Below are 23,842 nucleotides of genomic sequence, written 5' to 3'. Positions count from 1 at the left end.
AAGAATGATTTAGAGCGCGTCATCATGTGAATATGAAAAAAGTTCTCGATTCTCATCTCTAGGTCTATTTTTGTTTGTGATCCCGTTACTCGTACGACCTGGATGCCCAAGACATTGTTCTTACTCCCCGGCTCATTCGGCTTGAGACAGAACCCTGTCACGACGTGCATGGGCGGGCCTGGATCTTGGCTGTCCCACATGCTGTGGATTGCTACTCCCCTTGCAAGTTGCACCTGTCCACCAACTGACCAAGCCCTATCGCTTCGTGATGCCCTCCCCGCCATCGGCGAACCCTTCACATGGTGCGTCTGGTCGAGCTGAGTCATCAAGCAACTTGGTCTGGTGGTGTAGTTGGTTATCACGTCAGTCTAACAGTTCGGGAGCCTCTCCACTCTCTCGTCTGCCTCACTGAAGGTCTCCGGTTCAAGTCCGGGCTAGATCATTATCTGGGCGATTGGTTTAGTGGTATAATGACCGCTTAGCATGCGGTAGGTCCTGGGTTCGATTCCCAGATCGTCCATTCTTTTGCTCGTTTGATGTCTCTAATCATTGTTTTTGGCGGTGAGGCTATCGCGAGTTCGTGATCCTGGTTGTCGAGGTGTGATACAGGCCTAAGGCTGCCGCTGACTTAGAAGGGGTACGGCTCCAGAGTCGACTCTTAATTCGGACTTCAGTATTGCTGATCTTAGCTTTGTTCCATGTTTGTTTTTGATGCGAGAGAATATCCCTTGGAAACATCAAAGGCGGTGGTCCTCCGTAACACCAGACGCTGCCGCGGGGAGTTCCGCATAGTGGTACAGCGGATTGAGATCCCTGGACAAGTATGCTTCTCTGCTCTGGAGAGGGCACTTGATTGAGTCACTTTACTTTTCCTCAATATGAGAGGGCATCTTGATTTGTCTTCGTATTGTCATCGCGCATTCGTAAGGCATGATGGGATCTAAGATGGCCAGCCGTCATCGAAGAACTCCAGCCGATCCGCCGGGATTGATGTTCACCAATGGCTTTCGGGGGTAGGCCGCATGGGCCGGCGCTGTCCTAGCGCACCCATCAATGCAACCGGGCACGAAACAGGCTAGGTGTTGGGACGAACTAGTAAGACCTCGCGGCAACCTACAGGTGTGCAGTGAGACTGGAGCCTGGGATGAAGACACCACTAAACGACACCTTAAGAGAGAAACCATCCCATTAATACTTATCAAGCCACAGCGGACAGGTGGATGTCACCGGTGAGATGGGCACGGCGCTGTCAACAGCAGCTCTTCGGCACCTTGCATGTAAGTGGTTGACCTGCATATGTGGCCCGACCTAGGCGCTTTCTGATTGCTCAAGACAAAGCCTCTGTGCACGTGGTTCCCGTCGAATTCGAATACTCGGTCAGAGGGTGGATCTCAAGCCGGGACAAAGAAATCAAGACAATCAGGCCACGGGCCAAAGATGAGGGAGCCTGGAAGTATGGCAAATCCATCTACCTATTTGCACAGAAACCTATTGTGTAGAGAGAATAAGCCTTCATCTGGAGTGGTACACAATCCCTACATGTAGCCTGATTGCCGTCTCAAGATGTTCTGAATATCTTGTGCTACATTCATCATAACCTAAGATCCATTCATAGGGCCGAACACCCCATTATAGCCTAGAATCTTAGATGCTGAGGGAGAAGAAGCAGGCTTGGAAGGTGACCTCGGGCCAGTCATCCTCCACATCTTCCACATGCTTCATCTAGCGCGGATTCTTAGTGCAATTGGCCCTGTTCAACGTGATTTCAGGCTTCTTCCCGGCTTACCCTCCTCTGTTACTAGTCTTTCGCAGCAGCCACGATTCTTCACCTTTGACATGGGTGCTCACCTAACCTTGGGTCGCATTTGCCAATAAAGCGAAGCTTATTCCCCAATCTCCCGTTTGTCGTCTCCCTCTGCCATTTCTCCTCCTCTTCTCTTTTCCCGTGCTCATGAGCCGACATTATTGAGTCTGAACCCCGATTTCGACGCTTTACATCTGCAGTTTCGTTTCTTTTCCACTTACCCCACGCTGCCGCGGCTGCTGTGCCTCTCTCTCCCACGAGGCGTTACCAAGCTGTCGGGTCTGCGACCAACGAGAAATGACAAAATAGCGACAGGGTCTACGGATGCGCAAACCAACATCATAATAGAAAGGCGAGACACCAGACAGCGGTTCTCAAGTACTATCGAGATATAGGCAACACGAGGCTTATGCTTTTGTGTCACCGAAAAGCGCAGTTGAACAGGGGATAATTGATAGCAAGCGACAATAGAGCCATGAAACGAGAGCTATAATCACACCAGCGACGAAGCAGACGTACATGCATCTTTGACGGCGCCAATTACTCGCACTCTTTCATGCTCGGAACCCAGTACGATTGCCTACAAGCGAAGCAAGCTACCAAGCGGGGCAGCAACAGCAAGGACGATTCGGGGGTGCGCCAGTGAGACCGTTGGATCAGCGCGGGACTGGCGACAGGACGAGACGATCTTATTTACGCGAGGACAAGAGATTCGGGGGCAAATGACCGGAATCGGGCCTAAGCAAGTGGGCTTGGGTGAGGGCCGTCTGGAATCTATTTCAGGCTCGAGTACGTCTGGAGTCTTATTCGTAAAACCCATCGCTGTGCTCGCCGTCATCGCCTTTTTGGTGTGGGAGTTTCGGTCATGGTATCGCCTGCGAAAGATCCCAGGACCTTTCATCGCATCGGTTTCGGTGCTTTGGCAGTTGAAGAAAGCAATTGGGGGAACATACCATGTGCACCTGAATGATATTGCGAGGAAATATGGTAGGTGAATTTTGCTTTGAGTGTACTCCTTCATTGCTACTGAGAACCTACGTTCGTTCGGTGGCTTTGGAGTTGCGATAGCAAGGCGACATGCATCCCGAGAGACTGGAGAGACAGACGCTGATCCCTGATCGTCGTTGCAGGGCCCCTCGCACGCATAGGGCCCAACGAGCTCCTCTGCACCGACCCAGACTCGCTGCGCAAGATGTCGGCCGTCCGCTCACCGTACACCAAGGGCAACTTCTACGACTCCGGCCGGATCACTCCGGGCGTAGATAATGTCGTCTCGATGCGTGATGAGAAAGAACACAAGGCTATGAGGGCGAGAATGGGGCCGGCCGTAAGTTTCGATTGCCATTGTGATCTTCGACTCTCGCTGGTGCAGGCCTTTTCATGACCCCCAGAAGCGCTGCCACTTTTGAGTTTTAGTCCGCTAATTGCTCATTCTTGCTTGATAGTACACCGCCAAAGAGAACGAAGGTTATGGCTTTGAAATCGGGATCGACCGCCAGCTCATGAATTTTGTCCGCTTGATAGACCGGCATTACGTTTCTACCGACTCGGAATTTCGTCCGCTGGATCTCGCCGAGAAAACACAGTTCTTTGCGCTCGACGCCATTGGCGATGTCTCCTTCGGTGGCGCATTCGGGTTTCTTACAGAGGACAGGGACCTGTTTCGGTACATCGAGATCAACGAGTCGTCATTACCGATCATGAATGTCGTCTCGGTGCTTCCTTGGCTTGGAAGACTTGTTCATAAGTGGCCTTTCAGGCTCATGTTACCCAAGGAGGGCGACCAAATCGGCTTTGGTCGTTTGATGGGGTGAGTGAAGCCAATCTTGGGCACCGCGAGTCTAAAAGCTGATGCAACATAGCTTCGCTAGAAATTACGCTGAAATGAGACTTCAACCCGGCGCGAAGCCCCAGAAAGACATGATGCAGGCTTTCATCAACCAAGGTCTTGGTAAAGATGAACTCATCCAACTTGTGTACATCCACATGCAAGTCTCACCCAAAACTTTCCCCGATTCTTACGCTCATGGCAATTCAGGATTGCCGGCACAAACTCGGCCGCACAAGCCATGCACATGACATTATTATCGTTAATTAACAATCCGGTTGCTTACCGTCGGCTCCAGCAGGAGATCGACGATGCTATTGCCGCCGGCCTAATCAGCTCCCCCATAGCCAATGCCGAGGCCCTCAAACTTCCATATCTCCAAGCGGTTATCCGCGAAGGTCTGCGTTTTTACCCTCCTGTCACTGGCCTCGGCTTCAAGCAAGCCCCTGAGGGCGGGGACGTCCTGAACGGCTACTTCGTTCCTGGCGGCACGCAGATCGGACACAATTTCTTCGGCGTCGGACGCTCACTCTGGGTATGGGGTCCAGATGCCGACGTCTTCCGCCCAGAGAGATGGCTTTCGGCAAATGAGGATGATCTGATGCGAATGAATGCCGCTGTTGATTCTCACTTTGGCCACGGAAAGTACTCTTGCCTCGGGAAACCGATCGCTATGATGGAGTTGAATAAGGTCTTTGTCGAGGTAAGAACCTCACGTACGCTAAGTGCAAACTCCTACTGACTTCAGTCTCCATACAGCTGTTAAGGAGATATGACTTCACCGTCATGAACCCAGAAAAGCCAATCAAGACCCTCAGTGCGATCTTTTTTGTCGCCAGGGACTTTTGGGTGAGGCTGACCAGGCGTCCAGCGACGGAATAGTAGACAACCTGGCCTGGGCCCTTCTCTCATAATGAATGCTACGAACTTTTTTTAATTCCTTCTCGTCTCATATGTCTCAGGGGAATCTCCAGTTGAGGCTAGCTAGCGATACCATCTTGTTGAATTGTATTTCATCAAAGACTCACGAGCTGCAACTTGACGCAACATTCGCCATTGAAGTAATTTGTCACATAGATACATAGCTTAATTGTATCTTTCGCACGATATTCGGAATGTCTGCACGTGATCAATTTTCTTCAGTTTCTCGTCTGACGTCGAAGGATTCATGTTCAGCATTGTGTCATGGAAAGCAAAGAAAAAAGAGACTAGAAGAGATATTCTAGTTGATAAGAAAAAAAAACTCGATGCAGGGTACAATATCTGATGGTTGCGAGCTTACACTTCGGCTACCCAGCTCTTCTTCCTACAGACAGATCCGCAACCTACTAGAAAGTCAATGGACTTCCCGCGACTCCTCTTTAGAATGATGATTGTCGCCAAAGACAACACAGATAGACACACAGTAACCCAGAACAACACGGTTCCCAGGTGATCTGACACATAGTTCAAAAATTGCCCATCTGACCCATGCCATGAACGTCCTGCTGCATGGCCGAACAGCTTTCGGGCGTATCCCTCATCCAACAGCGCCACGCCGTGATGCAATGTGCTGTACATCCACGCGTACTGATGGAACGCATGTGTGACCATTATCGGACCTGTCGACCAGAATACCTGGAGGTAGGGAAGGAGGATTCGTTTCGAGGTCGCACCGCCGCGTCGCTTGGCTTCTCGGAGAGCCCATTCGAGGAAGGAAGAGCCACGCTGTGCCATGAAGAAGTGATTGCTGAGTCCAAGGGTGCTGGATATTGGGGCGAAGATGGCCTGTAAGCCGAGGCTTTGCACACAGGTCATCTCTTCGGTCGATCTGGGGTATACGTCCAAGTCTGCATATATGCCTCCCTCTGCATGGACAACAACCAGTCTCGCCACATCGGCTCGTTGAATGTTTTGGGCGTAGCCCTCGTACGTTGACAGTAACCAAGAGTATTCTGTCTTTATAAGTTCGAGAATATCTTCGTCTGTCCATAGTTTTACGGTATAGTTGAAGGGCTCCATCGTAGTTTTCCACGTGTCGTACGAGGCTCGGACCGAGTATGTGCTTAGGTTGTCGTCCTTCCAAAGCTGGTGGATAATCTTGGGGATGGGCTCTTGCGGTGTCTTTGTATCGGTGGGATCTTGAAGGTCTTTTCCCTGGCGTTCAGAAGCATTGCATAGCCCGATGATCTCTATGGACTGGTTTGGAAGGGCGAAGTCGTTGGTGTAGCTGAGTTGATGGACAACCAAGGCGGCCGTCATAGCCAACATTACAAGCGTCGAGGCCTTCAACATGGCCTTTCCAGGGAGTGCTATCATCTTGAACACTGGAGACTATTTTCTTTCTATGCTTTTATCGGATTTGATCGTCGATGGGTTCTCGGGTATGGGACAGAATGAGGGAAAGAATCGAAGAAGGGTTAGGTCGCTAAGGTCGAGGGTGTATCGTAAAAGCAAGGAATGAAAAGACAGATGAGTAAAGTTGGGGACAACAATGCTGGAAGCTTGTAAAAAAGAGAAAGAAAAGGAAAAAAAAGGTGAAATCGGGTATCACAGAAAAGATTTTCAGAAAGCTGATTGTTTGCAAAACGCTATCAAGACAACGTACAGTGAAGGACTGAAACGACAGCAAACGAAAATTGTGTCTAAGTTGTCTATCTCAAGAGAATGTTCGACTACATGGTAATCTTTTAAATAGAAGGGGCTTCTTGTGGCTCGTAGAACTCAGACAAAGACTTCTGAGTACAGACTTCTTTGTAAGTTCAACACTTCCCAGGTACAGTTACAGGCTACTCCTAGACTGGATGCACCTTGCTGTCCTGTACCATGGGTCATCTTTCCTGACTCGACAAATCATCATCACATATCCATTCTTCAGGTTTTAGAATTAGACTAATGGAGGCACAGGACACGATGTTAGACACTCTTTCGGACCTGCCCCATCAAGCGGCTATTTGCTTTCCTCGTCACCTGTGACCTGGCTACCCCCTCGTATCGGGCTTTGAGAATTGGCTATCATGATACTGAGTCGATCTCCTAATGGCTTCGCCACCACTCGGCGGCGGTCAATGGCCTGAGTGAAACCTCCTTTTACAACGATAGGGCTTCTCACTTACGTATAGGCGCACGTGGATGCCGGTGAACCAGGAGTAACCGCTCAAGTGGAAAAAGTGTGGTTCGTAAAGTTTTGCGGCGAATTAGTCGTGGAACCAACAGCTAGGCAACAGTTTAACGCATTCCTAGGGCGGAAAGGCGATGGGCACCTCCCTGGCTCAAGGAGGGCTGAGCTCTAGATGAAGTCTTTTGCATTCTGCCCCCTGCATGAACGACAAGCACTCAACCAATTGCATGCGCGTTTGTCACGATTACCGCAACGGCTGTTTCCTCATGTTCGTCCCGAATTCTTCCATGAAAGACAAATTCTTGTCAACATCACTTACTCGGACATGGCAATAGATTTGATCGAATTAAAGGCGTGACTCGGAATCGATTTACCATTCATGAAACTGTGGCTCATGATTCAGTCCCAACTTTGAGGTTAAAGCAAGAATACCATTAAAACCCCGAGGCCGGTATCTCCGTAGCCTCATGTGTCATGGAGACATAATCAATATGTGCCAAATGATCCTGCCGAAAAGCCCTACAGAAATTTGTAGGATTACTAAATGTGGGCCATCTATATCCCGGAGTGGCAGATATCGCCTTGCGTTAAGCGCGCCTAAAGGCCCGCGACCTACTACTTTGTCCTCCACCCTCAAGGCAGCAGCATTTTGTACCGTCTCCGCACAAGGCAGCAGGATTTCTACACGAGGTGAAGGGTGAACCTGGCAATAAAAGATCCGGCGGTACGGTAAAGTGGGAGTTTGGAGTGCAGTTGACAAGCGTCTTTATGTTCATAGCCAATCGGCTTCGTCCTTCCTCGGGCAACTACCAACAAGCGAACTGTGGGTTGTTACAGAACACGCATTACCTACTTTGAATTTAGCCTGCCATAAGTAAGTACGTGATCAAGTTGGGATCAACCCCTTTTGGGATGGACGAAATCCAGTTGTCCGTTTGTATTTCATCCGTCTTCACGGAAGGGGCCGTGCGGCATGGCGAAGTTGCCCGACTTGGCCATAAGGGGAAATGTATGAGGCCTCACCACGGAACAACGAAGGATAACGTTGGCAATGAATGACCTGCATGCAAGTGAAGTCTGATGTTTCCTTTGGATAGGAATGTAGCACACCCATGGGATCAAACTAAGACTAGCGGGATCCGTTTCTCAAAAACGATGAGAGGGCATAACCACGACTGAGACATTCAGGCCGTTATCTAGCAATCATTGTCACTTTTCAGGGATAGAACTGCACAGAAAGAACACTTCGGGAGCATTCAGATGCAAGGTAACGTTGTTACGAATCCCTCCCAAGGTCCATGTTGATCTCTGTTATCCTAAATGTCTGGGACGACACCTTACCAGGATCGATGCATAACATGAGCTTGATACTGCTCATCACCCTGTGCCCATAACATTCTTAAGACGTGTATCGATGACATGTACCTCGTATTCAGATGGGAGAACTTCCCGATTAGTAATCTGCCGGGCGTTGTTCTGAATGTTAAGATTGAAGCTTTTTTTCTGATTATGAAAAGTTGCGGGCAACGCCAAATATGTTTCCCTGGTAGGCCAAATTTCCCCACTACCATGTCAAGTCTGGTGTCAGAAAAAGCATTTAGTGGGCTTGTAGATATACCTTAGATCTTGAGGATAAAATAATGGCCCACAGTTGTCTATTTCCTCGAGACTCTACTCATTCGAATGGCTCCGGTTCGCAAGGAAACCCATGATCTAACAGCAAGAGTAGTCAAGGAAATATCCTCTCTCCCCCGACTTGACGAATTCGTCACCGGGCTTGACCATTTTTCAGCTCTGAAGAAACATTCACTATTGTCCCCGCCTCCGATGGCTTTCTGCTGCGGGAGAAGATAGGGGCGGGCTGAGAGCCCCTATCTCCCCCAAAGCAGGTGCCTCTGCCGCTTCACCTTGACCCAAAAGTACCAATACATACTTACTTGTAGGTACCTAGTTTACCTGACCAGATTAATAGCTCATAGAGCTTGGCATTGCTCGGCGGAAATGAACAGGAATCTTCTCATGAAGAAAAAGACCGAAGAACAGCAAGCCCATACATCTTGCCCAGTAAAGCATTGATCTGATCATCGTTTCACTCGAGTAAGGTTACTCAACAGGAAATGTAACCTGTTCTTGACCATTTCATTACAAATGAGTTCTGAAATACTGGTGCCTGGTATGTCTTTCGGTAGCATGATCAAGCGTACCCGTTGCGAGATTTTGTGGTGATCGTGTTTGCAGCTACAAGCCGAACTTGGTCGTAAAATCGGAGGCCGAGGGCAATGCCCTGATACCATCTTTGGACACTCGTCTGCTAAAGCAAGGTACTTTACTTTACCTAAGTGCCTTAGATTACAAGCCACATTCTTCTGTGCGACAAACTTGGCTGAGCTTTCGCACACCATGCGGAGGAAGTTAACTCCGGAAAATCGGCTCGTGACAGCTGCGTCGCCTCCACGGAAGCCCTTGGTCTCTCAGTCGTCGAGCAAGGTAAGAAGAGCATATCCGCCACCTCAATACTCGTCAAGAAACACATGTTAAGCAATCCAGTACTGACAAAAGAGCTCGTGCTACTGAGCACCCAGTCCCTTGGTGTCCATTCGATAGTCTAGCCCTTCCCCAGAATTCGAAGCGAAGCACATTAGTCCTACTCCGGCCGCGAGAGCTCTTACTTGCCGTCCGCGGTCTCAGCCCTAGTTGGAGCTGAGGCAACGGCACATGTCCCGAGTCTGGGGATGAACCATTAACATGCCGCGTTCACTCATCCGACGACGAGAACATCAACGGTGGACGGGCCGTTCCAGCAGGAGCCATGCAGAATACGGCATTCCCGGCGCTCGGTAGCTGAGCGATATTCATTCTACTACCTTCAGCTCAAGTACCGTAGTGCTGTTTGCGGTCTGAGGATCGGTTATTGGAGTTCGTGGCTTTCAGCTCTGTCTCACAATGAATTGATGAGGAGAAATACTGGTAATAGATGGCCTAAAGACGAGAGATTCGGAATGCAAACGTCGCAAAGACAGCATTAAGGAGCATCAGCTGAAGCAGACTTGTGGTTCTTCTCACCGCAATCGCATTTCAGACCTCGCCAATGATCGAGAGAGATATTTGTCTAGGGGGCTATAAAGTAATGGCGAGCCGTGAGTCTGTGGCATCTTTTTATTCTTCCATCCCTCAGTAAAGCTCATTCTAGCTACTTTGGTCTCTCAGAGCTTATACTGATCTTCTCCATCATAGTCCTAGCGCGACCATGCCTCCGAAATCTTCTCCTCCCGATCCTGCCCCCTTTCCTCTTGCTCCCAAAGTAGATCCATGGATACAAGCGAACCTTGTCGAAAACATCTTCGATGGCAACCTGACTCTCTTGCAAAAGGCTGTGAGCGCAGCAACTGCTCACGATATTCCTCAATTGAGAGATTGGGGCATCACAGACGCTGACACCTTCCTCCGCTTCCTCAGCGCCATGCTGAATTGGGTGCCCTCGGAAATCTGCAGCGGGAAGCTCATTTACAATACATTCTGCGTGCTCTACTTTGTCCTCGACCAGAACCCCATCAACATCCCCCCGTACTCGACACCCATCACCCCGAACGCTGTCGGCCAGGCTCCTCTACCACTGAGCCAATGGACAATCGACTTCGCCAACAAGGTTGGTAGCTGGATGGACACCAGCAGCTCGATCAACGCCGCAGCAATTCAGTCTTTCCAAGACTCTCCCCGTTACAACTACGACGAGGCAATCGTGCCGTCCGGGGGTTGGAAGAGTTTCAACCAGCTCTTTGCTCGTTTCCTGAAGCCTGGCATGCGGCCTATCAGCGCAGGTAAACCCGATGAGGCGGACTATCATCGTCTCGTAGTCTACCCCGCCGATTGCACTTTTGACGGTGCATGGCCCGTCAATCAGAACAACGACATTATGATCAAAGACGTCCCTTGGAACATCAAAGACCTCCTGGCCGGCAGTCAGTACGCCGACAAATTCGAGGGCGGCACCTTTATGCATGCATACCTCAACACCTATGACTACCATCGCCAACATGCACCTGTGGCCGGGACTGTCGTTGAGGCCAACGTCATCAAGGGCCTAGCATACTTGCAGGTCATTATCGACCCCGAAACCGGCAAGCTGAAGCCACATCGCAGCTATACTTCACCAGATGCTCAAGCAGGAGAGAAGGGGGGCAATGGAGAGAACAGCACTCTCAGCATGCCCGACGAGGCTGGATACCAGTTCCTCCAAGCCCGTGGTTGTGTCATCATCAAGAACCCTCTTCTCGGCTACGTCGCTGTGCTGCCCATCGGTATGGCCCAAGTTTCTTCAGTCAATCTTGTGTGGCAGCCCGGGCCGGGCGAGCAGTACCCGATTCAGCCGAATGTGAACGTCAAGAAGGGCCAGGAGATATCCCACTTTGAGTTTGGAGGCTCCGACATCATACTGGTATTCCAACAGGATGCCCAGGTGCACATTCTAGGTGCCCGAGGTCAAGCTGCGGATAGCACACCCACGAGTAAGCAGAAGTACCTGGTTGGCATGCCCTTGGGTTACTCTACAAAGGGCCTGGTTTCCCCTTCGAATGGTCACAGAAACGGAGCTACTAATGGGCATTAATAAGTCAATGAAGGATTCAAACAGCTCCACCTGCCTGTATTGTCCGTATTCCTCGATCTCCCGAGGGACTGTGTCGTGCCAAAGGTTCCCAATAGCTCTACCTACTTATAATGATAATAGTATCCTCCCGGCTCGCTTACACCTCTGTAATCGCATCAATCAAAGGCGCTTTGCTGAAAAATGCACTGAATACTTGTTTCTTACAAGAAGTCGTATGTAGGTTTTGCATGAATATGTACATGAAAAGGGGTTAGTACTATGGCAGCCCCTCACAAGCTCGCCAGGTCTCTCGGGTTCTTGCTCGCGAACGCACTTTTGGCTCTGAGTGTACCCCCGTATCTCAACAACACCGGGGGTACAGCACACAGAACCGTAGCTAGAGTAGCAAACACGGAAGTTGCGACGTTGAAACCCAGGGAGTCAAATAGTACTCTTCCTAACAGAGGAAACGCCGAACAGAGGATTGATCTCGATAAGGACAGGGCAGCAAAGGCGCTGGCCGAGTATGTCTGATAGCAGTCGGTGAGATATCCAGCCAGCACATAGTCAAACTCATTGACTGCGTAGCCTATGGGTATGAGCGCTATCGTCGGGACAGCCCAGTGTACCGATGTGGTATAGGGTGGGATAGTGAAGGCGAAGCACCAAAGAAAGATCGCCAATAGGGGCGCACCGAGGATGAAGCCTGTGAATTTCGACTCGGGTGTGAGTGGTAGCGACCTCGACATCTTTTTGGCAAGGACGCGACGATCGTAGAGACGAGTGAGCACGCTGAAGACCATGCCAATCGCAAGAGGGAGGAAGGGTAGGTTCATCGATGCGTCGGTAAAGCCCATGTCGACGTAGACGAGAGGTAGGACTTCGGTGAAGAGGTAGACGAGCCCAAAGGCTATAGCACTGATGACTGCAGCAAGGAAGACAATTGGCTCGGTGAAGAAGAGTCGCAGGGGGCGGAGGAGGTCGAGCTTCTCGTGCGTTGAAGGGAACACCTTACCCGGTGAGGTGATGTTCGTGCTCGGGCCTTGGACTTCGGTGAGTGCCTGGGCCCTCGCTAGTACGACGGAGGGACGGGACTCCCTGATTGTGAGGAGCAGCATAGTGACGCATGCGGTGACTATGGCCGCTGTGTAGAACACCCACGTCCTAAGGAGTTCACGGTCAGTTATGGTTTACTCCAGCTGGATCAAACGACAAGGTCTAACCAGTGAGTACTTCTCATGACCAAGTCACTAAAGACCGGCCCCGTCAATATCCCGAGGTTCGCGACCAGTGACCACCAGTATAGCCACCATACTCGCGCATTGGTATCCCAAAGGTCTTCGATACTGCCCGTGGCAACAATGGTAGGGACCGACGACAACAGTCCGCCAATGAAACGACCGACAACAATGCCAGGAATCGTTGGTATCCTGCCGACGAGGATGCAAGACAGGCTGTAAAGGCCAGTGCTTATTACGTAGAGTTTCTTACGGCCAAAGGACTCTGACCAGGGTGGGAAGAAAACTCCTCCAACAGTTTGACCGATGAGATATCTAAGTGGCAATGTCAGTCGTCTGACTACGTGGAGTAGGCCCCTTGCTGCCCATCTTACTTACGTTGAAACGAAAACGCAAGTCGCTGCAACTGGGCTTAGGTTAAGATCGCCGTGAATGTGTCCAGCAATCGGTGACTGTTATGGATGTCAGCATCAGGATTCAAATAGAAGGTAACTAAGGAGGACGTACTCCTGCGGTGCTGATCATGGTACTAGACAAAGTCAGCTGTGATACCCAGACATGGAGACGAGGTTGACATACGTGAAGAACTCGAGAAAGACAATCAAGCATGTATCATATGCCTTCCGCGCCTGGCTCCATTGCCTCGGATGAACGTGCTCCTCTGGCGTCCATGAGCCCTCACTCCCAGAGCAAGGAATAACCGAAAGCTCAACATCTATCTTTGGGTAGTCCCGCGTCGTAGATGTGGAGGTAGTAGAAGGCGCAGCTGTCAAATGAGTAAAAGACATGTCGAAGGCTGCATGTGGCGTACTCCTCTTTGCTCCGAAATCATTGCGGCCAGCCATGCAAGGACTTTTTCTCACTCACTCTGTCAAAATGCTCTGCCCGGACGTTGATATGGAGAAGACCACAGAAGATGTCAACACGAAGGATTGCAGCCCTGATATATCTACATCGCCTGCGTTTGCGCCAAGGAGGTGTGAAAGCGTGCGTGTGCCTGCCGCAGGGAACTAGTGCGGAAACGAGCTGGTAACCTACCCAGTCCGTGTCCACGCCGTCCAAACAAAGGCATTTGAGGGTGTTGTGTTCGGATTGCCATGTCTCGATCCAGCCTAATAAGACAGCAACCGTTTGCTTACCGCAGTTTCGGGAATCAGTTGGACCAACTCGAGTCCACTAAAGGAATGAATCGGCATCTGAGCTGGGGGTTGAACAAGGGAATTTTCCCGCAGACCGTGTCCTTCAAGGCCAGGGGGTAGGGATCACCCATGGGTGTCATTACCGCCTCTACCAGCTACCCAAAGGAAAGGGAGGGGACAAGAAGCTCCAAGCACCAACGGCTCCCGAATTGTTCACCTCTAGAGTAAGGAGAAGTCTAGACTGAACACGACATGCCACGACATCTCGTCTCCAGACCAATCGCGTCAACGACTCACAGTTTCACCCTTGCAATTCGCTTAGTCTGTTTGCAGTCTAGATGGGGTTCAATGCCTTTTCAGCCACCCCGTCTCAAGCCAAACCGACCGGAGCTGGAGTTCCCTAAGGGGGGGGGGGGCTTGGGGCCAAGGCCAACACACCCAAGACACCCAACTTCACCCAGCTTTCACCCAAACTTCACCCAACCCAAGAAAGGAGGCGCCCAATCTCCCCAGACCAACGAGACATGGGGCGTCCCCTTGGCGCGACCCGGCGGCACGGTACCATACACGCTAGAGGGTCGTGCGTCTTGCGCAATTGGCTCTGACGGGTTTGCCGGTCCTCGAGTCCTCGTGAGGGGGGCGCCACAAGCGTGTGAGCCGCCTCCAGGACTAGGGCTCTTTCGGTAGAGATGAAGTCTGGGCTGAGCTGAGTTGCTCAGCTCCGGGCATCGTTAAGATCTGCCGAATCATTGGGCATACTTACTTAATAGTCTCTTGCTCAGGAATCTAGGGTTAGAACCTGAATACGAGGAAAGAAAGACTGGTATTGGCAGACTGCAAACAACTCTTGGGAACGTCTAGCTGGGCATTCAACTACGAACACTTACTGTCATCGTGTGACTTTGGGCCAAAGATGAAAGGTTATGAAGCGGCACAAAGGGGAGCAAAGTCGTCTGGTTTATTGACACTCGCCATCATAATTGCGACATAACGGCGTTGCACCCATAAAGGATATGACCAACGAGTTGAACCCTCCAGGGCACCCGGCATTGTGTTTGTCTACTGGGACGACAGTCCTAAAAAAGATTGACTCCGCCACAGTCATTGCAGAATGGGGCATGTTTGTCACCGTCCTGTTTGATGTTTGTTAATCTGTACTTGCCCATTCAATCTGGTTGTGGGGTCGTGGCTTTTGTTGGTTGCTACTATTGCCTTTGACCTGCGATATTTGCGTCTCGAGTTTCGAGTCCTGATTTTCATTTCCTTGTTTGTTTCTGGGGGCTTCGCGTCAACCGTTGGCTCCTCAACGGCAACAAACAACATCTCACAACTTCATTACAACGAGCGGGGAATTGAGGACGCAGAGACGACAGAAAACGAACTTAATCTTATTGCTCCCCCGGAAAACTCATCAGCACAGGTCACCAACACGCCCTCCCCCAACGTGCCGATCCCGTTGGCTCCCGTGGTCTCCCGCTTCCGTTTGCACCGACCGAGTCCGAGTCCTCTCTCTCTATCGTACAACCACATCAATGTCACCATCCACACTGTCCAGCTCCCTCTCAAACGTCATCTGGATATCCACAACCTGCTGCAGCTGCTCGCAGTCCAATCTCCGCTTCTTGTGCGCAGCCAAACTCTTGGCCGTCCGGACCACATTCTTGATCTGGCGCCCGTTCAACTTGCCCTCCGCGAGCTTCTCATACCCGTCTTCGTCAATGTCGACACCACCTTCGACGTTGCCCAGGAAGTTCTTCCACACCTTCAACCGGCTCTCACGCGGCAGGTCATCGTACTTGAGAGGCACGTGAATGCGGCTCTTGAAGGCATCGTCAAAGGTCCGTACGCGGTTTGTCGTCATGAAGAGGATGCCGCTATAGTACTCGAGGGTGCGTAGGAAGATGGACACAAGACTGTTGCGCTCCATATCGTGCAATGAGCGACGCTCAAGGAAGACGTCGGCCTCGTCGATGAGGAGCACCGCCTTCCACGTGCTCGCCAGATCGAGCGTCTTGGTCAGCTTGTCGTCCAGGACCGATGACGAGGTACCGAGGTCGCCCGAGGAGACGATGTATAGCGGTCGACGGCTGAATTCTGCCACGCACTCCGCCGTCAAGGTCTTTCCTACGCCAGGAGGACCATGCAAGACGAGAATGAGGCCCTTGCCCTTACCCTTGACAATGTCATCAAACGCAGACGAGTTTGGATCGGTGGCCCGGGCGGTGTGCTCCGCCACGAGAGCCTGCACGAGCTCCTTTTGAGAGTCTGGCAGGACTAGCTGCTCGAAGCATTGGGTGTTCCACTCGATGGGGCTGATCTTGTCGACGAAGAAGTCGAGGAACTTCTTCTCGGTGAAGCTGAAGCCGCGGACCATGGGGCTGGCCAGCAGGCATTGCTCGTCGGTCAGGGGCGCAAACTCGGCAGTCTCCTTTGGAACGAGTTCCATGTCGTCGCTCTCGTCGTCTTGCTTCCGCTTCCGCCCTGCCACCTTGGGGAACGAGTTGATGTTGAAGGCGAAGTCGGCCATGATTCGGTGGTGAGTCTCCGCGTCGACCATGACCCGGCCGTCAATGTTGAAGCGGCGGTTGCGGGGGTCCAACGCTACGCCCTTGTACTGACGGAAATTCTGACCGGCGAGAGCCTCCCATCGTCGGCCGCGCTCAGTAAGGAGGCGCGAAACGGCGCTGGGGTCAGGGTGGTGCACCAGAGGCAGGGCGTTGAGAGAGGCGATTTCCGTGGTTCCAGAGAAAGCGGTAATCAAGAGGGAATCGTACCTCGTGCCAAAGTCGTCGCCGTCAAAGTCGACGAACTCGACGCTGAGCTGGAGACCGGGGCACTGGCCACAGGTATACTGGTAGCTATTGAGCTTGTACACACGGGCCTGGCTCATCCGAGTAGCGTAGACAAGGCATCCTGGACGGAAGATGGTCCAGAGGTGTTCATAGCTCATCAAGCCCTGCTCAAGAAGGTTTGCGCCGTCGGTAATGGCATCATGGAACTCCTCGTCAATGAAGCTGAGCAGCAGAGGGAGGTGCCTGGCTTCATCGGAACCGGGTTCGTGACCAACAGCAGTGTCGGCCAGCTCCTGACGGTAGTGGTAGAGACTGCGGGGAGGGAAGTCGACGGTAATGTTGGAAGTCAGGTAGGATTGGCCAGGGTACTTGCTGCCAATGACATCTCCTAAGATATTCTTGAGTCCGGGAGAGTTGACCTCAAGTGAGGTACGGCAGATGTATTTGTTTTGGCCATCGTACTGGCGCGTGATCTGAATGGGCCTGTGTAAGAACATAACATAGGCCAGTGGTGTGAAGCGCTACTTACGCAGAGTGCATACTTCTCATACCAATTAATCTTCTCTTGGGGAACGTCCTCATCCTCCTTTGGCTCGGTGATGTATGGGTGCCCCTTCTTTGTCCACCGCTTCTCTAGGTGTTTGACCTCGATCTGCATGGGTGCCTTCTCAAGCTCCTCGCGACGTTTCTTGTCTTCCTCGGTGAGAATTCCATTGATCTCCTGCTGATCCTCTTCATCAAGAGGCTGCTCATTTGCATACTGGCCCGGGCCACGGGCCATTTGCTTGGTGCGTGCCATTGTGAATTGGGGAGGCCTCGATGGGAAGGTCTTGGGGGTTTTCAAGAATTGGAATCTGTGGAGATGATGAGATGGTTTGTTTGAAAAGAAGCCAGCTATCTCTAGATCGCGAGGGTCTTTATACTGTGAACCCAAGGTCTCAAGATGTTCGAGAAAGCCTCAGCCCCTGATAGCCTGCCTAGAACTTCGGGAGCCGGCAGGACATAGGTAGGCAGCCGTACCCCGCTCGGACAGCCGTCAAGAGTCATCGGCTCCCGGAGAGGCATCAGATTGACGGGAACAAGACCTTCTGTGAGTCAAAGTCCTATCGATAACCTTGATAGGATTCAGTAAAACGAAGGAAGACACCGAGATCTGCGGGGTTCTAGGCCTGTGTTATGCGGCACGGCACAAGCCAGGGGGAATTGCTGCCTGCGTCGCCTGAAATCCTTTGAGCCGCGAACCACAACTAGTATTCTGAAAGTCCCATTGGATCCTTGTATGGTACGTTTCGGCCTGGATTCTTGCATCATTGTACATGTTGTTGTTTACAGACTGCCTGCCAGTAACATCGCCAAAGCTGGTTGCTTGAACCGCCGTAAGCAATGCTTCTAGAGTGAGGCGGCATGCTCTCGTTTGGCTGGAGAGCTCGGTACATTGAGGTGGTAGCACCACGGGATCATTCGAGCTTAAGATTGGACATGGGTTGTTGTACTTGCACGATTACCGTCGAGAATCTTGAGGCTCTAAAGCGTCGATGTCTTGGGATCTTTGGGGTAGGGAAGTTACCTTACGAAAGCTCTCCACCAGACACAGGTCAAGGCAGCAAGCAGCCTCTGTGGCACAGGAATGTGGCGCGAAGAACACTATGGATTATGTCAGCAACCTCCAGATGAGTCCCATATGATTCTGCAACCACTTCACTTGACTTGGTATGCTGCAGTAGAAACATTAGTTAACGGAGAATATGATGCAAAGGATATCACGGAAGATGTCGTTCGGACTCATCTAGGACAAAGAAGCTCTTATGTATCTGATTCTACATACAAGCTGGCGTGGCCAGCGCACCGTCTTGCGAGGTGCATGATTTCTTCCCCCTTGCTACTGTAAGTGCAATGCAGCGTATGCGAAAATGGTGCATCAATCGCCATGTAATGTTTACTCTATCCCCAAAACTCCATAATTATGTCTTGTGCCTTTTTTCTTTTGCGTATATACAGCGACTTGGAGAACTCAACGACGCGCCCGCTCGACAGCCGCTGGGCTCTTGCCAGCAGCCTTTTCGACGGCACTCGTCATGGCTAGGCCCACCGGTGTCATGGTTCCGCTGGCCGGAGCCGGCGTGTTAGTCCGCGTGGGGGGTGCGGAGCGGTTGTGTTGCATGTGCGCTCTGACAAGGTGACCTGCAGCCAAGGCACTGCACAGTGACAGTTCACCAGCCAGGACACCAGCAGCAATAATACGGGCCAGACGGCGGGCGTTCTCGCCAGGGGTTGTGGGGTGGGGACCACGAACGCCAAGCATGTCGAGCATGGCACTCTGAGGCTCAAGAATAGTTCCGCCACCGAGGGTACCGACTTCAAGCGAGGGCATAGAGACGGAGATTTGCAGAGAACCACGGAGGCTACGAGTGGTTAGTGACAAAACACAACTGTGGGACAAGGTTCGGGACTTACTTCTTCATGATGGTGATACAGTTGGCACTCTCCACAACTTGCGCGGGGTCTTGTCCGGTGGCGAGGAAGATGGCGGCGACGATGTTGGCGGCGTGGGCGTTGAAACCTCCGATGGAACCAGCCATGGCCGAGCCGATCAGGTTCTTGTCAACGTTGAGCTGGACGAGGGTGTCAACGTCACTCTTGAGAACGTTCTTGACAACGTCGGCGGGGATGATAGCCTCGGCGACGACACTCTTTCCACGTCCGTCAATCCAGTTGATGGCGGCAGCCTTCTTATCCGTGCAGTAGTTACCAGAGACCGAAACGATGCTCATGTCCTCGAAACCCTCGGACGCCATGACGGAGAGGGCGTGCTCGACACCCTTGGAAATCATGTTCATACCCATAGCGTCACCGGTAGTCGTCTTGAAGCGGATGTAGAGGTTGGTTCCGGCCAGCGCAGTCTTCATGGTCTGAAGACGAGCAAAGTTACTGGTAGAGTTGAAAGCCTTCTTCATGGTGTTCTGACCAGCCTCGGAATCGAGCCAGATCTTGGCAGCACCGGCACGTTCCAGGGTCTCGAATCCGACACAAGGTCCACGGGTCATGCCATCGCCAGTGAGGACGGTAACGGCACCGCCACCAGAGTTGATGGCCTTGCAGCCACGGCTGGCAGAGGCGACCAGGACACCCTCGGTGGTAGCCATGGGGATGAAGTAGCTCTGTCCGTCGATAACTAGAGGACCGGCGACACCGACAGGCAGGGGAAGGTAACCGACGACATTCTCGCAGCAAGCGCCAAAGACACGCTCCCAGTTGTAGTTGTGGTAGGGAAGCTTGGAGCGCTCGAGACCGTTGGTCAAGTCAGAAGTGGCGTTGGTGCGGGAGATGATGGAACGGCGAATCTTGACGGCGCGAGTGAAGTCCTTCAGGGTGCGTTCGAGAGAGTAACCAGGAATCTTGCCACGAAGAGACATGCCAACAATCTCCTGATCAGTCATCTCGTGGACACGCTTCTCGGCAATCATCTTCTCAAGTTGGGCAATGGTGCGCTGCTCGACGGGGGTAGCAGGTTTACCAGACTTGGCCTCGGACTCGTCGTCGGTCTCCGCGGGGGTGGCAGGCCTGGGCGTCTCAGGAATGTACTCGCCAAGGGGCAGAGTGGCCGAATCAGTATCGTTAAACTTCTCGGCGCGAGCGAGCTCCTTGGGGTCGATCTGGTGGTCGGGAACATTGGGGTCCTTGATACCCCAGCGAGCAGCGTTGAACAGGTAGCCATTCAGGGCCACGCTCATGGCGAGGGCCACAATGATCCACTTGGAGAGAACGGGGTCCTCGAGGCTCTTCAGGATGCTGCCAACCATGCGGCCACCCATACCGTAGCTCTCAAACGTATCATACTCATCCTGGTGCTTTTGGCCAGACTTGCTAGCAGGAGAAGGAAGCGCGTAGTGGATGGAGGGGTACTCGAGCTCGTATTTGATGGGTGTGAGGACAGTGACAACGGTGGGGCGCTCGTTGGCCTTTGCTGATTCCAAAATGGCGTCGAGGCCGTTCGAGGCAACCTTGAAGGGGTCGACAGGAGGAGCAGTGACAACGGCGCTGAGGCCGCCAGTCAGGGAAGACAAGCTGGGGAGAGAGCTAGAGTTGCGGAAAGGGATGGTGCAGATGTTGATGGCGTTGATCAGGACGAAACCGCTGACCATAAGCACCTTAAATTTGGGAACGTTGCTGCTCTTCATCTGCTTGCCGAACAAAGAAGTTTCCTTGGGGGCCTTGCCGTCGAACTCGGGCCAATCGTTGCTCTTGGCCACGTTCTCGGCCACGCGGTGGCTGACGCCGTCATCTTCAAGTGCGCGGCGCATCTGAACATGGCGCTTGATGCGGTTGATCTCGAGCTTAATGCTCAGAATGGCGGTATAGAAGGAGAAGAGAAGAATGCAGTCGAAGAAAAGGATCCAGGCGGCAAGGAAGCAGAACTGCTGAAGACCGCCCTGGACACCAGAGGCAGCACCGAGAACGAGAATGCCAATCTCGATAGCGTAATCCTTGACAATGTCGTAGCCCTTTTCCTTGATGGCTGCCTGAACAGCGTACTGGATGACGTTGGGAGATGACACGTCGGACTTCTTGCTGGATTTTCTGTCATCCTTGTTCTCTTGCGGCCGGCGGTGCTCAACGGCGTGCGAGAGCACGGCACGGGTAAGAATGATGTTCTTCTCGAATCCGATGGTTACGACCAAGAATGGCAGACCCTCGGACAGCAGCACCATTGTGATGGGAACACCGAGCTTGGTGGTGACAAGCAGACCAAACAGGAAGGCGAAGACGGAGGAGAAGAGGACGTTGGTGAAGAGCCAGAAGTTGGAGCCCATGCGGCGCATGGAGAGGAAGAGCGAGACAAATGTCAGGTGCATGGACAGGTAGCCAAGGACCATGATGAAGATGTCGAGAGCCTCGGCGTTCTTGAGCAGGTCGAGGAACTCTGTCCAGCCGTTACGAGCCCACTGAACCAGACTGTTGCGGGTGTGGACCTTGGCAGCCTTCATGATCCACATCTTCTTCTCCTTGCCGTGCATTGTCTCGGTCTCATCGCTGGTGGCATCGGGAATCTCCTGGGCTACTGACAGGAACTCGGCGGCCTGGGAGTAGGGTACGGCGAAGGCAAGAGCGCTGTCCTGGGAATAGGTGGTCAGGGAGTTGGAGGTCGAGGGAAGCGAGGTAATGGACAGGTTCTGGGGAATCGGGACGGCGTGGGTGCGCGGAGCGGTGTTGATCGACTCGGGAGACTGAGACTCGGGGAAGACGAGGGTCAGGAGGGCCTGGTGGTCGACTTCACCGGCGATGGAGGCCTCGGGCTCGACATTCTGCCATTTCCAGGCAGTTTCGGGACCGGCTTGCAGGCGTCGGCTGCCCTCGACGAGGGATGACCAGTCGGCGGTGCGAACGCTGATGGTAGCATCGAACAAGCTCTCCTGCAGCAATCCAACGTAGGAAGTACTGGCCAAAACGGCAACAATGACAACAGTGTGAATAGGGTGCGAGCAGGCGAGCTTGGAGAGAAACTTTAGAGCCGGTGTGATCTTTTTGTTGACCCAGGAGGGGGCAGCGGCCTGAGCGGCGGGCTGCTCACCCCGAAAACGGCGGGGGAGAAGTGTTGAGGATATCATGGCGAAAGTTGCGGTGAATCAAGATCGTCTATTAGAAGGAAGGCATTGGTGTACAACGACCGAAGAGAAGAGGACGAAGGCAGTGTCTGTTTCTTGCGATTAGCGATTGAAAGACTTTCGGTGGGCAAAAAAGAGGCGATTGTCTGCGCGAAAAAGACGCGGAGGGGTGGTTGGTGTCTCTCTGGTAGGAGAGAGAGCGAGAGAGAGACAACGATGGGCTGGCTGGCTGGAATTTGGGTTGAGGAATTTTGGCGACGGAGATGAGATGGGATTGTGTGGGATGCGCGCTGCGCTGCAGTGCGGTGCAATGCCGATTGGAGGGGTGAAATGGACGTACCTGTTGAGCCAACGCCGTTGTTGACGTCGTTTTGGAGTTTGGATTTGCAGCAAAGTGCCTCAAAAGCTCCAACGCACACGAAAGAGGGGAGAGAGAAGTTTTCGAGAGGACGACCAGTGAGCAAAATAAAATTAATAGGTGGTTGCGAAAGGTGTCGGAGATCGAGGGTGGTGGTCGCGGAGAGCCGAAGTCGCAAGGAGCTGTTGAAGTGCTCGAATCGGAGACGGGAGTGGATTGCTCAGTTCCTGTTGAAGAGGATGCCTTGCAAAAGGGGTGGGGGAGAAGATCGCTCGGAAGGGGGAGAGGGAGCAAGACGAGAATCAAGAGTCGCGATGCAACGGGCAGCCAGGTACCTTTTAAGGATATGGAGACCACCACGGTACCATACACAAGTGGCGTAGCGGGGGGACGAGGATCAAGAGAGTAGAGGAACAGACAGGATAAGACCTTGTGGTTAAAGGAGCAGCAAGCTAAGATGAGAAAGAGATCGGGTGTGAAGGATAAGATAGGAGAGAGAGAGAGAGGCATGAGAGGATAGGAGCGAGCTTAAGCAATGGTTCGTGTTCCTCCCACCTTAACTTACGCAGTAGGTACCTTTCACTGCGTACTGTAGGAAACAGTGGTGGGCAAGGAGGTGGGCAGGGAATAACAAGACAGAAAATAAGATCAAAAAATCAAAAAGAGAGTTGCCAGACACCCGGATGCTTGTCGATGGCACAGCGAACGGAGGGAACGAGCAGACGGGTGAGCTACCAAAGGTACTTGTTGTTTTGCGGGAAGACAGGCTATAGAAGGAAGTATCTCGAGGATCCACTTTGGGACGGAAAGTGAAATGATGGTAATCCCAGCAACATGTTGGCGCAACTTGCAAGCCATTTTTGGGTGGTGGTGGTGGGCGATGATGATGAGCAGCGGCGCCAGCCTGAGATGGCCATTCTGGGCCGAAGAGGCGCACTGCAAGAAAAAAAAGTGATGAATTAGACAAGGGTACACGGTACGTACCTAGTAGTGGCCCCACCAAAGGCAAATTTACCGATGATGGTCCGCGCCGATGTACCGCGGTACTCTGAGAGGTACACTCGCAGACTAATCCCAGAACGGCAGAGCACCCCGTCATATTATCATCCCGAAGCAGATGCACACAGGGCTCTTTTGCTGTATTGTGCCGACACCGATTCATGAGCTTCAACTTTCAACTGCGCAACTTTAGTGTCAAGCTCCCCTCTTCGGGGTCGGGCAGACGTTGGGCGTGGCGGATTGGTGTTGGTGCGCCCGCCTGTCACCTCCCATCCGTAGTAGCAGACAGCCTGTTGGTTGCCATCCGCTAGAGCGCATCTTGCGCAGTGTTGGGAAAGGCCAGGCGGGCACTAATGGCTTCTATCTCACTAACGTCTGTACTTTGTACGTCTAAGG

At 52.4% G+C, this 23,842-nt stretch overlaps 6 protein-coding genes and 2 non-coding genes across 8 annotated transcripts; 4 read left to right on the top strand and 4 right to left on the bottom strand.

The window, feature by feature from the left end:
* Nucleotides 1-336: 336 nt before the first annotated feature.
* Nucleotides 337-442, top strand: N0V96_000911. Its single transcript has one exon. It is a non-coding gene; the product is annotated as a tRNA-Val (tRNA).
* Nucleotides 443-448: 6 nt separating this feature from the next.
* Nucleotides 449-520, top strand: N0V96_000910. The gene has a single exon. It is a non-coding gene; the product is annotated as a tRNA-Ala (tRNA).
* Nucleotides 521-2,526: 2,006 nt separating this feature from the next.
* N0V96_000909 (uncharacterized protein) lies at nucleotides 2,527-4,514 on the top strand (the record flags this gene model as incomplete). The annotated part of the gene is made up of 6 exons (XM_065756069.1): nucleotides 2,527-2,791; nucleotides 2,935-3,131; nucleotides 3,250-3,614; nucleotides 3,667-3,792; nucleotides 3,843-4,335; nucleotides 4,392-4,514. 6 exons carry the CDS (start codon nucleotides 2,527-2,529, stop codon nucleotides 4,512-4,514), a joined length of 1,569 nt encoding a protein of 522 aa, XP_065615309.1.
* Nucleotides 4,515-5,151: 637 nt separating this feature from the next.
* Nucleotides 5,152-5,930, bottom strand: N0V96_000908 (uncharacterized protein; the record flags this gene model as incomplete). The annotated part of the gene is made up of 2 exons (XM_053198134.2): nucleotides 5,152-5,184; nucleotides 5,250-5,930. 2 exons carry the CDS (start codon nucleotides 5,928-5,930, stop codon nucleotides 5,152-5,154), a joined length of 714 nt encoding a protein of 237 aa, XP_053044472.2.
* Nucleotides 5,931-9,979: 4,049 nt separating this feature from the next.
* On the top strand, nucleotides 9,980-11,338 carry N0V96_000907 (uncharacterized protein; the record flags this gene model as incomplete). The annotated part of the gene is made up of 1 exon (XM_053198135.2): nucleotides 9,980-11,338. One exon carries the CDS (start codon nucleotides 9,980-9,982, stop codon nucleotides 11,336-11,338), a length of 1,359 nt encoding a protein of 452 aa, XP_053044473.2.
* A 269-nt stretch (nucleotides 11,339-11,607) lies between these two features.
* N0V96_000906 (uncharacterized protein) lies at nucleotides 11,608-13,343 on the bottom strand (the record flags this gene model as incomplete). Its single annotated transcript, XM_065756068.1, has 5 exons — nucleotides 11,608-12,481; nucleotides 12,694-12,870; nucleotides 12,934-13,007; nucleotides 13,063-13,084; nucleotides 13,135-13,343. 5 exons carry the CDS (start codon nucleotides 13,341-13,343, stop codon nucleotides 11,608-11,610), a joined length of 1,356 nt encoding a protein of 451 aa, XP_065615308.1.
* Nucleotides 13,344-15,207: 1,864 nt separating this feature from the next.
* Nucleotides 15,208-17,285, bottom strand: N0V96_000905 (uncharacterized protein; the record flags this gene model as incomplete). Its single annotated transcript, XM_053198137.2, has 2 exons — nucleotides 15,208-16,969; nucleotides 17,038-17,285. 2 exons carry the CDS (start codon nucleotides 17,283-17,285, stop codon nucleotides 15,208-15,210), a joined length of 2,010 nt encoding a protein of 669 aa, XP_053044475.2.
* Nucleotides 17,286-18,497: 1,212 nt separating this feature from the next.
* On the bottom strand, nucleotides 18,498-22,092 carry HMG1 (3-hydroxy-3-methylglutaryl-coenzyme A (HMG-CoA) reductase isozyme; the record flags this gene model as incomplete). The annotated part of the gene is made up of 2 exons (XM_053198138.2): nucleotides 18,498-18,888; nucleotides 18,941-22,092. 2 exons carry the CDS (start codon nucleotides 22,090-22,092, stop codon nucleotides 18,498-18,500), a joined length of 3,543 nt encoding a protein of 1,180 aa, XP_053044476.1.
* Nucleotides 22,093-23,842: the final 1,750 nt, after the last annotated feature.

The sequence above is a fragment of the Colletotrichum fioriniae genome (assembly GCF_027942845.1).
Source record: "Colletotrichum fioriniae strain IMI 355084 chromosome Unknown scaffold_1, whole genome shotgun sequence".
Classification (NCBI taxonomy): domain Eukaryota; kingdom Fungi; phylum Ascomycota; class Sordariomycetes; order Glomerellales; family Glomerellaceae; genus Colletotrichum; species Colletotrichum fioriniae.
The sequence above is the reverse complement of the archived record's forward strand: the minus strand, read 5'-3'. Positions and strand labels throughout refer to the sequence as shown.